At 48.1% G+C, this 12,241-nt stretch overlaps 5 protein-coding genes across 5 annotated transcripts; 4 read left to right on the forward strand and 1 right to left on the reverse strand.

Annotated features, from left to right (window-relative positions):
• Positions 1 to 490: 490 nt before the first annotated feature.
• On the forward strand, positions 491 to 2,373 carry smp3 (glycosylphosphatidylinositol-alpha 1,2 mannosyltransferase smp3; the record flags this gene model as incomplete). Its single annotated transcript, XM_057250835.1, has 4 exons — positions 491 to 599; positions 788 to 1,170; positions 1,223 to 1,350; positions 1,425 to 2,373. The coding sequence occupies 4 exons, from the start codon at positions 491 to 493 to the stop codon at positions 2,371 to 2,373; spliced, it is 1,569 nt and encodes a 522-aa protein (XP_057110160.1).
• Positions 2,374 to 3,355: 982 nt separating this feature from the next.
• N7479_003139 (putative UV excision repair protein (RadW)) lies at positions 3,356 to 4,931 on the reverse strand (the record flags this gene model as incomplete). Its single annotated transcript, XM_057250836.1, has 7 exons — positions 4,881 to 4,931; positions 4,771 to 4,818; positions 4,632 to 4,707; positions 4,471 to 4,550; positions 4,072 to 4,404; positions 3,529 to 4,011; positions 3,356 to 3,472 (listed from the first exon to the last, which is right to left on the reverse strand). The coding sequence occupies exons 1-7, from the start codon at positions 4,896 to 4,898 to the stop codon at positions 3,356 to 3,358; spliced, it is 1,155 nt and encodes a 384-aa protein (XP_057110161.1). The 5' UTR covers positions 4,899 to 4,931.
• Positions 4,932 to 6,065: 1,134 nt separating this feature from the next.
• On the forward strand, positions 6,066 to 6,263 carry N7479_003140 (uncharacterized protein; the record flags this gene model as incomplete). Its single annotated transcript, XM_057250837.1, has 1 exon — positions 6,066 to 6,263. The coding sequence occupies one exon, from the start codon at positions 6,066 to 6,068 to the stop codon at positions 6,261 to 6,263; it is 198 nt and encodes a 65-aa protein (XP_057110162.1).
• Positions 6,264 to 6,641: 378 nt separating this feature from the next.
• Positions 6,642 to 7,748, forward strand: N7479_003141 (uncharacterized protein; the record flags this gene model as incomplete). Its single annotated transcript, XM_057250838.1, has 1 exon — positions 6,642 to 7,748. One exon carries the CDS (start codon positions 6,642 to 6,644, stop codon positions 7,746 to 7,748), a length of 1,107 nt encoding a protein of 368 aa, XP_057110163.1.
• Positions 7,749 to 9,440: 1,692 nt separating this feature from the next.
• On the forward strand, positions 9,441 to 11,964 carry N7479_003142 (uncharacterized protein; the record flags this gene model as incomplete). Its single annotated transcript, XM_057250839.1, has 4 exons — positions 9,441 to 9,528; positions 9,581 to 10,974; positions 11,030 to 11,134; positions 11,188 to 11,964. The coding sequence occupies 4 exons, from the start codon at positions 9,441 to 9,443 to the stop codon at positions 11,962 to 11,964; spliced, it is 2,364 nt and encodes a 787-aa protein (XP_057110164.1).
• Between the last annotated feature and the right edge of the window lie 277 nt (positions 11,965 to 12,241).

A 12,241-nucleotide genomic window follows, 5' to 3' on the forward strand; every position in this document is an offset into this window, starting at 1 on the left:
TATTCCAAGGGTACGGAGTACTCCGTATTTAGTTCTAATACCAGATAGCGAGTGAAATAAGAATCTAGATATGTTTAATTGCAACTAGGTCATTTTGGGTAAACTCCATAATGTTCGCAGAGTATTCTTTGTAAGATTCTCGATCTATCAACTGTGCATATGTGGTTCCTAAGGTTATAGAGTAGGCTGCGAGATCTATACGAGATCATTGATATACCAATCACATTGACAAAGATTTTAATCTATACATCTATAGAAATGTAGATGATTCTACTAAAATATTCTAGTAATACCATGATAAAGTGATCTATTGGATTGCTTGCATAATCTCCGCTTCAACTTTACCGCTTAACGCGAAGACAAGTGATATCATCGCCCCATACGCGTTTACTTTACATTTTCTCTTAACCCCTGCCACTCTTTTCTCCTTTCATTTTATTCTTTACTTTCATTCTTTAATTTCTTCTAATAATGTTCTTGGTTTTCAACCATGTGGCGTCGAACATATTTACTGTTATTGGTGATTCGCGTGTACTTTGCCCTGTCGCCAAGCTATCTACATCCCGATGAGAATTTCCAAGGCCCAGAGCTTTTCGCAGGTATGTTCAACTATCCAATGATCGCATGATAATCGCCATCACACTGCGACTATACAAACGCGTTGAAATCGTTGTTGCCATTTTCCCCAAAGAAAAAACAAAGGGCGCGATCCGGCAGTGCCGGATTCCCCTATACGAGGCGAAAAAAGTACCTATGTACATGTACTGACCAGATCATCCAAATACAGGTCGCATATTCGCATTCCCTTCGAAGCTACCATGGGAGTTTACCGTTGAACACCCCATACGTAGCATTTTCCCACTATGGGCGACCTACGAGCTTCCAATGAACCTCTTGAAATGGTTCTATACCGAGATCGGATCGGGTAACCCCCCACCCGACTTGGTTTACTATGCGCTGCGCGGTGGAATGTTCATATTGAGTTTTGTTCTGGAGGACTGGGCGATCTACGAGCTAGTGCCTTCCCCGCGTCATCGGCGTGCAATCGTGGTGCTGGTGGCCTCGTCGTATGTCACCTGGACATATCAGACGCACACATTCTCCAACAGCCTTGAGACCTTGTTGGTTGCTTGGGGGTTGGTTCTGATTCGGCGCATTGTCGAGAATAAGGTACGAGAGATAAAGCTTGGAAGTACAGAATTCACACTGACTTAAATCCCAGCGACACTCGTCCTTCTTCTCCCATGCCGTGCTCGCCTTTATCGCTGTGCTAGGCGTTTTCAACCGCATCACCTTCCCAGCGTTCCTTCTATTCCCCGGCTTGCAATTGCTGCCTCAGTTCCAACGGAAGTATGGCAATCTAAATACACTTTACTTTTACCTCATCAGCCAATACACATGTACTAACCCCGCATCCGCACCAGACCACTCTCCCTCGTAACATTCTTCCTCTGTGGCGTCTTCTTTTCTACCATCGCAGTCTACACAGATACGATATTCTACCGGCCAACACTCTCCTTCCTTAGTATCCTCCGCAATCCTATAATAACGCCTCTCAACAATCTCCTCTACAACACTGACACTTCCAACCTAGCCCAACACGGCCTTCACCCTCACCACCAACACTTCACTGCAAACCTCCTCCAACTTCTCGGCCCAGCATACGTTGCTATGCTAGTCTCCTTCTTCAGCTGGCCACTGATGCTGCCGTACTGGATGCGCAATGTGCGCGCCCTCTCCGCGCTCTCTGCAACAATGCTCCTCTCCTTTTTCCCACATCAAGAGCCGCGCTTCCTTCTCCCAGTTGTGCCCCTCCTTCTCAGCTGCTTCCCCCTGCGTCGCTCTCGTCTGTTACTCGTCGTATGGATCATATTCAATGCAGCCATGGGCTTCCTCATGGGTGTGTACCACCAAGGTGGCGTCGTCCCCACGCAGCTAGCAATGCGCGACATCGTCTCGTCCAGCACAACACGCCACATACCTTCCGCAACAGTCTTCTGGTGGAAGACATACTCACCACCGCTGTGGCTTCTCGGCGGGGATAACCAGTCTACAGAGATCGCGACATGGGATCTCATGGGGATGTCAGGTGTGGAGATGATGCTGCAATTGGAACAGGTTGTACCTAACTGCTCAATTCCGTCGTCTGTGTTCCTGGTCGCGCCTACATCGGCTGCTTTCCTGGACCCATATGCTGTGTCTGCGAGTCAGAGCCGGGACCAGAGCTTACAACTTCATCCACTTTGGTCGTATCGTAAGCACCTCAACCTCGATGACATGGACTTTGGCGAAGACGGGATCCTGCCGACTCTGAAACGGGTCATTGGGCGCCGTGGGCTGGGTGTTTGGTCTGTGCGAAGATCTTGCAAGTAAATCTTCCGCTTGTGCTTGATAGGGCGTTGCATATTCATCTTCGATATTTGGGAACTACTACATTCCCATTTGGATTTGGACTGAAATCTCTCTTTTTTTCCTTTGGATATTTTCGGTGCATGTTAGGGTTACTGGGTCCATAAGATACCTTTTGCATTGGGGATGGGCGTGAATCGATTTGGTATCTTCGGGCTTCTAGTCTACTTGTAGTTACCTCTACCTATGTACATGTGAGTAGTACTATGTTCAATATATTGACTTTTTCATCCTCGTTCGGGCTGGTCGGCTGGGTTCCAAGGTCAGGATATATGATTGAGGGGGAAATTACATATAAAAAGACCTTTCTTTCAATAACTGCCCGATAACTAGGGAACGATAATCTATAGACATCAGGTGAGGCACGATATGCTAATATATGAATACTATGTAGGTATATATATATATACATATTTATTGGTAGTTGAAGCGGTCCTCGCAGTCCTGAAGTCCCAAGTGGAGGATATACATGTAGACTTCTCCAATCATGTACATATATACATATGTACATTACAAGCAGTTGCAGGTCATCTGCATATCTGTCTACCTGCATATAAACGCGTGTGACCACCAATGAAAATCACACCATGACAGCTGACCGGATCGAAGACCGCCACCTATCCCACCTACAATATTACACAACTACTCATACTCTATATGCAGCGAACAGATCCCATTTTGCCCATTAATATAGATAGATAACAGGCGTGTCGGGGGATAGGGAACAGTGGGATGCAAAGAAGCCAAGTTCACACTCAGCAAGCAGAAACTCAGAGACGCCAAGCTGAGCACTGATTCGTATTCATGAGAAGGGATCCGGGGTGAGGAGAGATGGGAATCAATTCAAACAGCAGCATGCTTGGTATTCATCATAGAACATAACGTTAAGGGGTGGGAAAGTAGGGGGTTGGGAAGAAAAAGAAGTCGAGAGAGAACATTTAATTCTTTACTGGTCATCCTCATCCGGCTGGTCGAAGAGGAAGTTGGCGGCGAGATCCTCGTTCTTGTCGCAGGCAAAGTAGGCCTGGATGACGGAGTCGCGGGGGAAACCCAGACTGCACAACTGGTTGTGGGTTAGTTATAAAAAAATCTTGGGATGGAAGGGACGTTTCAACATACACGCTCGATGGCATCGCGCTCTTCCTCTGTAACCGAAATGGCCTGCGCGCCGGGTGGCAGAGCACCTTCCTCGTCTTCAAGTTCCTCGCCCAGAAGCTGCAGGAATTGATCGGAGTTCTGCCCGATGATTGACGCAATCTGAGGATTCCCAGCGGCAACCTGTTGCAGGATTGGCTCGAGCATATGGGGCTGCTGTTGAACAAGCTGACGAAGCTGTTGGAAATGGGGGTTGCTGCGGAGGAACTCCAGGCTGCCAAGAGCTTCGCCACCAGCAGCACCGGCACCAGCGCCGGCACCAGCAGCACCACGAGACCGGCCACCACCTTCACCACCGGCTTGAGCAGCAGCTTCGAAGAGGTTGAGGTGCGGCTCATCCCCACCGGAAGGAGCAGCGGGAGCGGCAGGAGCAGCACCGGTAGGGGCTGGCTCTGAGCCTTGTCGCTGTTGTTGTTGTTGCTGTTCCTGGATGTTATCGGGGATACCCTGTCGTGAGCATTAGTAAATATTCAAGTTGTAACTTTACAACTTCCAACGAAAACTTACAGTCAAAAGGTATTCGATGGCACGGTCAGGGTTGTAGAATGCAGCGCGCATGGCACGGTCAATATCGGTGCGAGCGAATCCCATTGCCTCCATCTGGACAACTGCTCCCTCAGCGGCAGAGCCCATGGTAAGAGCGGAAGGATCCCCGAAGGCGGGACCGCTCGCTGGAGCCGGAGCCGCACCGGCCGGGGAGGGAGTCGCGGGGACGGCAGAAGGGGGAGGTGCAGTGGCAGCATGAGGAGCTTGAGGCGCAGCGGGTGTTGACACAGGTGCTCGAGCAGCCGGGGTCGAGGGGACTTGGGAGGAGGCGGTAGAAGCGGCGGGCTTGGGTTGCTGAGCATCAATCCGTTAGTTTTGGCTCGGTTATCACGGAAAACATGGAAATTTTCTATCCTATACCTTTGAAGGCAAGCAAACTAGGAAGTCCTTCTCTTGAATGTTATAAGATTCGACTGTCTTATCATCCTGAAGGATCTTTCCTACAAAGAGGGAAAAAAAAGCGAGGGTTAGCCGTGGCACCATGGATGGAGAGTTCATCTATCAAATGGGGAAATACAAACCAGAGTAAATGACCTTCATGCGCTCTGCATCATATTCGCTTTTCTCTTGGGCGATTTTGACCTTGACCTCGCGAACCTAAACAGGTGAGCCCCGCACTCGATGACGCTGGCTAGTTGTAGCGGAAGGGAACAAACATACAGTCTCAGAAGGTTCGACATCGATGACGAACTTCTCCTGCTTCAGGTCCTGTGATCGATGATTGTTAGCAGTCTGTGGTTGTGAGGACCTCATAGGGTAAGTTTTCATACCTTGAAAGTGAGCTTCATTTTGCCGCTTTTGAGTAAAACCAGAGAGAAAAGGGGCAAAAGGGGCAGGGAGAAAATATGACGAATTGAGATAGAAGAAAGGGAGAGTAAGTTGATGCAAAGGATCCTCTCAGCGATGAAGTCGAAAAAAAGTCGAAGAGGAAGAAAAGAATGTAGGAGGGGAGCATTCAGAGTGACGATGATCGATAGCAAACGAGTACGGTGACCGCCTTCGGATTTACCTCCACTACTTCTAACAGTTGACGACACAACTTCAGGTAACTTTTCCAATTTTTCAAAGTGTATTTTGATTCTACCAGGCTATTATTGTTATTATTGTGCGTAGCGCCCCTCTCTATTCGGTGCACATGTGCACATATATTAATCTAGGTCTATCAGCCCCATTTGATTCCGACCTGGTCGCCTGTTGGCGCCTCGATGACAAGACAACATCCCCGATAGACATAGAGAGTCAAAAGGTTGAAAATGCAGATCTATATCCAACTTAGCCCCAATGATATTGGTAGCCTTTCTGGGACGAATTATCGGGACCTTGGACTCCTATATAACACATTGAGCGCCACTATTGCCTCTCAGGTAAGTAGCACGGACGTTGTACATTGCAAATATTACCCACACAGGAAAAGATACATATGAGAAATCCACAAAGTCATACGATATATTAATTCAATTTAATAACAAGAATAATCTGCCATTCATACGGCCTTTGTCCTTGACGATGTACAGAATAGGTATTTGGCCCAAGATGATATTTGAGACATTATATGTAAGAACACTCCGATGTGTTTTTAGATATTCTTTTGGACGTTTTTTTTTAGATGTATAGCCTTTAACCTTTGATTACTTGTCCCATAATCCTTCCAAGGTTCCCGTGAAAGATATTGACCGAATCCCAGGTGGTCTAGGCAATCCAACCTGTTCCTGTAGGACAGGTCATGATATCCCGTGCCTTTGAGACTCTATGGATCTATAAAATCAAAGTACGGAGTACAAAGTACCATTTTGAATTTGTGTAAACTTATCACACTATACTTAGTTCGGTCTGGTCCAGCCGGCATCCAGCGCGGAGATTTTCCCTCGCAAGGGAGAGAGAGATAGATACATCACATCCGGTCCGTACTATTGAGATCGAAAGAGGATCCGCCACCTTAACTGATGTTATCCACAATGATGGATCAGATAAATAGTGCCATTGTTGATGATATTTACCAAATTATCGGATTCCCACTCCGCAAGACGGGCCTAGGCTGGCAGGACCCTACCCCAGAATTGGGCGTTATTGCGGCTGGAATTACGACAATTGCCAATATCCACACACATTATGCATCTCCAGCGGGATCTCTCAGCCTCAGCCAATTGATATGATCCTTGCTAAGCCAATTCTTATATTCAGTCTCTAACCATTATGCTGGAATGATGGATCAGACTGATGGGGAAAATTCGACAGGTTGAGACCGGATAGCTTCCCCGAGATACTCTAAGCCGACGCTGAGATACCCCGACCCATGTTGCCAGCCTTCAGGGCTCTTTTGTGTCTAAGCCCAACTCATAAATACCCACGTCTTCCCTCTCTTAGAGTCTGCAGATTCTTTACACTCATTGTGCGCATTTGGTAACTGTCTTGGATTGGCTATCTGCCAACATTTGACATACCCACACACTCTCTTGTTCTATTTTGGTATACTCTCAAGTCATTCTTTTTCCAAATCATTTTTTTCCCAAGTCATACTTTCTTTCATTGTCATGTCTTCCTTATCTTACTCACTAGTCACAGCCTCCTTGGCCGTAACATCCATTGCCACCGTTCTGAATGGCATCTGCTATGCAACCTCGAAAGCCTCACCTGATGTGGTCTCTATTATCCTAAGTGCATTGACATGTGTGGCTTTGATCTTCCTCGGTCTGTTGCATCACCAAAATATCCAAACCGGCCGCCGACAATCAATCTACTTCGTTGGCGGGTATCTACTCATTGCCGCTGCAGCATCCGCCGGAGCAATGGCAATGAGTCCTCAAGAATCGGTCTTTGTGGTTCGCTCGGTGGCCTGGGTACTGTCAGTGTTCACACAAGGCTTGTACTGCGGATTCCTCGCCATGACACTAGCCCAGGAGAAATCCAATCCTGAATGGCCGCGTGCCTACTCCCGAGGGCTCAAGGATATCCCACACACCCCAAATTATCTCATGTCACCCTCTCGAGTATCCGACTTGTCCGATCTATTCGAGCCCAAAAGAGGTTCACTCCGCAAATTCCCTCGACGGCCTAGCCGCTACTCAGAAACCACACTCTGTCCTTCGAGCATAAAGGAAGAAAAGAGCATCTCTATCGACATGAGCTCCTCGACTTATAGCTCACCAAGCTCATCCCCAACACGGGATACAATGCTAGACAGCTTTCCAGACCGGGACACTCGTCCCCTCCTCCGTAGCATGACCGGCCGACGCCGCAACGCACCAACCGCACTTTCCTTGGATAGTCTAGCACACTCATCAATACCTTCCCCAACAACGACAATCTGTGTCGAATCCCCAACGTGGGAATACAACCCAAACCCATTCAGCGAGGACAATATCCACCCTCTCTTCCGGACAACCAGTCCCTGCCCGTCCCCAACCTTCGTTCCGACAATGGTCCGAGCCTCGTCGAGCGCGGGACAGACTACCACGGAAATTACAACGCGCATGCAATCCGCCCGCTCCCTCCGCAACCAGGCCATACGTACGTCCTCACCGTTGCCTAGGTCGGAGACGGAGGAGAAATTCCGCCCTCGGGCGACGTCGACGCGAAGCAGCTTTGCGCATTCTCCTTCCGAGAAGATATATGACTTGAACGAATCCCCTTATGAATAGCGATCTACTTTGGTACATCGTGATCTGCATGACTTGCAATGTCTTCTTTTTTTTTGTTTTGGCCTTTTGCTTCTCCTTCTTTATTATTATTATTATTATTTTTTTTTTGTATATGATGGGTGGGTCTTTGAACATATATTTGACTACATACGGAATAGGGGTGATATAATTTGGTATGAAATTGTGCATATACCGTGGTGAGAGTATATATTATATATGTATATATATATTAGAGTTGAGTACAGAATGACAAAGTGGCTTTACTATTATTTTCTAGTTATATCTTTGTACAGCATACTTCGTAACAACTATGTATATTCCTGAAATTGTTCAGAATTGTTGGCCAATAGCATTGAGAGTCTACAAAGTCCGCATGCGTTGTTGTCACTCCTAGACTAAGTGGGTCCGTATATATTTTTTTTTTCTGTAGAGGATAGTATAGAGTAGAATATATGAACTAATAGAACATGATAGGGAATATTATGTCGAATGTGAGTATATTCAGGAGAATAAAGAAAAGACAATGTCAGCATACTAGACACGTAGGCTAATTCTCCAAGTAGGCCGAATCCCAAATACTCCGGTACTTGTGTGCCGGAAGTGGCTGGGGATCGGAGATACATCTATACAATGATAGGTAAATACTCTATTGTTCTCAGGCAGAAGCTATTCAATAGTATGAAAAATCAAGATTCTATTCAAATTTGACTGTATAATGTGTATTGAATGTGCTATATTGTGGCTTTTATTCCCGAGCCTCAGCCGAGTGCGGAAAAGTCACCGATTTCAATAGACCAAGTAGATCAAAATGGAATCAAGAACAATGTCGAATAGTAATCTAGATTTGAATTGAGAATATGAAATTATTATGATACTGTTTGTTATATATCTATTCAATGGGAAAAGAATCCAAAGGTTCAACTTCTCATAATCACCTTGTTTTGACCGTTTCCCTTTCTTTTCTACTCGACTCTCTTTTTTTTCTCTTCTCATCTTCACTCCTACTTTTCAACTTTCTAACATTTCTGTTTTCAACATTCTTACTTTTCATATTCTCGTATTCCTTTCACTTTCTACTGTTCTGTTTCTACATATTCTCTCTTCTTTCCCGTTTTCTTTCGACTTGACCCCGTTTCCCCCATCTACCCGGTCAAATCCTGCAGTAGATCTCTGCTTTTTTCCCTTTTACTTCGCATCTTTTCCCCCGTATCCATCGCTTTGGTAAGTTATTTCATGAATGAGGCGTTTCTCTCTCTCTCCCCCTTGCAATTCCCCCCCCCCCCACACTTTTTTTTATTTCATTGTCCCTTATCTTGTTTAAACCCTGTCTCTCTCTCCCCTTGATCTTGGCCCTGGAGCTTCTTTGGAGCTTTTGAACCTTTCTGAACAATCTTGATCTTTTGCTCTTTTCCTCTTTGATCGCGTGTGTCTATTTATCTCTACTTCGCGCTTTTCTTGCCAAGCCTTTTTTTCCACTACCAACAGTGACGTTTCCTTTCTGGATTCTGCATTTGGCCAACCTCGCGTGTACTTTTTTTCTTTTTTTCTACTACCATTTACCCCCTTTGAAGCCACTGTACTTGTTCTTGCACTCGATTCCATGTATTTGATTGTTCACTTTTCTCTTGATTATCCATCCCTTGCTGCTTCAATTTTCCCCGTTCAAAACTAATTTTCCTCAAGACAATAGCGATGGTGGGAAGAAGGAAAAATCGCGCGGCTGCGCAGCCTGCTGTCCGGACTCCTAGTATTTCTACGCGATCTGGACGCACAGCACAAGGTAAGTTTATACAGGTTTGCGCCATCGATCCGATCTCTGACCTCATGTATAGATACCAATACTATTGCAATTCCCACTACTCGTGGAAGAGGTCGAGGCCGAGGACGTGGTCGCGGCCGTGGCCGCACCAGTCTTCCTGGTCGTCTTCCTTCTGAATCACCGAGACCAGAAGTTCTCTCGCGCATCATCAAATTCAAAATCCCCAAACTAAAACTAATTCAACATGCTGAGTCTGATGCTCCCCATGAGGGTCCCCATGACGGGGAAAATGAAAGTGCATCCGCTAGTGCTGTCTCACAAAACCCAGAGACCCCTCGCACTCGGCGTCCTCGGCACCCTCGGACTGTTCCTGAGTCTTCGCGGACCACCCGGCAGTCAGCAAGACTGAAGCCGGATGGAGATGGCGTCTACGAAGAGGATGTCTCACCAACTAAGGTCGTTGAGAGTCAAATCACCGAGCCAGATGATGACATGGACTCTCACCACTATGATGAGGAATTCAAATCCGAACCTCCATTTCAAAAAATATCTCAATCCCCTGAACCTCGCACAGTTGCTTCAGCCCCGGTGTCGCCTGGAGCTATTCAAACCAAGCCTGCTGACGCAAAGGCGGAGGACACCCCTGTTGGTCAAAGTCCCATTATTTCCCAAATCGAAGAAGCGCCGCTCGGTGCGGTGTCTTCACCTCGACTTGCGCGCAAGCGGAAGTCACTCGAAATGCAAAACGAAACCCCGGATATTGATTCCGAGGATCCTATGAACAAAAAGCTGCGAATTGATGAGACTGAACCAGAAGAGACCCCAGAGAGCCACTTACAAAATGGCACAGAGCTTGATACTCAAAATGAAACATCTCCCGAAGACATCCCTATTCCTTCGGAGGAATTTGACCCCCCCGCTTACAACTCTGCTGTTCGTGGAAGCCGTGGAGGTCGAGGAGCACGTGGCGGCCGGGGTCGGGGACGTGGCCGGGGTCGTGGTCGTGGCGGTCGCGGTGGATTCGTCGGCCCGATTCGACCTACAGCAGTTACCAAGTCTCGAGGTAGTCGAGGACGTGGCCGTGCCAAGGCCGCTATTATCAAACGCGGGAAGAAAATCGAAGACGAGATCTGGGACGTCACCGAAAATTGGCGTGGTCCCACTCCATCGCCTACTCCAGAATCAATGCCGACAAAAACTCGCCAGGAGGAAATGTCTGCACTCTTCAAGAAGGTTGGCCAGGCGCAGCATGTCGCGCTGAGTTTCATGGCCGAGCAGACCATGAACAGGCTTGCTCGCGAGAAAAATGTGCACAAAGAATGTCCTGAATTCGATCAAGTCCAGCGGGATCTGGATGAGTACGAACGCAAGGCAATTGAGAAATTGAATGTCGAGTACAAGATGAACACTGAGTTGAAAACTCGGACGTACAAGGGCAACGTTCACATTTTAAAAGACAGTTCAAGGGTAAGTTTGGACCCAAATTGTCTTATCACTGAAGGATTCTAACTTGTGGAAACAGGCGCTCATTGAGGAAGTTCAAGACGAGATGCTTACGATGCTTATGGGCAAGATGATGGCCCTGATCCAGGGCCGCAGGGTGGCTGAGGACGATGAACACACCGAGGTAAGCACTCTGAAGTCTTCCCAAAATCGAATGTGCAGCTAATTAGTCCCTAGTATGACACATCCGATTCAGAAGAATCCATTAAGCAATTCCTTTTCCGAGACGGCGAGACGGCGGTAAGACAGGTAGAGCGTGGCTTTGCAGCGGAAGCCGTTCGAGATCCGGAGGGGGCAGTTGACTTTGTGGCAGCGCAGGAGGGATGGGAGGAATTTGTTCAGAGAGTACGGATGGGCCGCTTGAACGAGGAGATTGCACCAGCAGAAATCACCGACGAAGATGCCCTACGAAGATGCGCCAAGGATGCTTTCGATAGCATGCTTCATGCAGCCATTTACATCAACGAGCAAGAGGCGACTGGCAAGATCGTCAGCTACGATGGCACCGCTGATTTCCCAGTGCACCCACGGGCACTCTCCATTCTGGCAGACGCAGCTCTGACCGAGCCCCTGCCCCAGCATCTCCCAATGATGCGAACCGACCCCAACACCCACCACCGTGCTCTCCTCCCCCAGCCCACCCACGCCCACCCACCCTCCTCCCTCCATGGCCACGGGCCAACAGACCCACGGTCCTTCATCCTCCCACGGCCCACCCCAACCCAGCAGCCGCGGCGCCTTCTCCCCGCCCGCCAGCAGCTGGGGATGGGGCTGGGCCTGCCAGACCCGTTCGCAATGAACGGGCCGCCGCAGCTACCCCCTCCCCCGGGCTCGAACTTCGCGCGTTTGCCCCTACCGGGCTACATGCCCCAGGGCCACGCGCCCTCCCTGTACTTCCCGCCACCGCCGCCGCCGCCCGGATCACACCCCCAGCCCCCGCCGCGCGGGTATTAGACCCGCCGGCTTGTACCAAGATGTTTGTGTAGCGTTCCCCGCAGTTGATACCAATTCTTTTTTGTATGTTTAGTTGCGATGCTCTCCCCCCTGAGTGGGGATAAGAGGGGAGGGCATTAGTATGAATAGATTTTTCTCGTTTGAATTGACTTCTTAGTGTAAGATGGAGTTGTAAGTGATGAGACATGTGAATACCAAATAAATCAGATCCAAATTGAAACTCAAAGTCAGTAGCAAGTGAGAGATGTTCGAACTAATAGTTATGCGAGGGAAGTAC

The sequence above is a fragment of the Penicillium vulpinum genome, assembly GCF_028829585.1.
Source record: "Penicillium vulpinum strain IBT 29486 chromosome Unknown utg000002l_segment0_segment0, whole genome shotgun sequence".
NCBI lineage: Eukaryota > Fungi > Ascomycota > Eurotiomycetes > Eurotiales > Aspergillaceae > Penicillium > Penicillium vulpinum.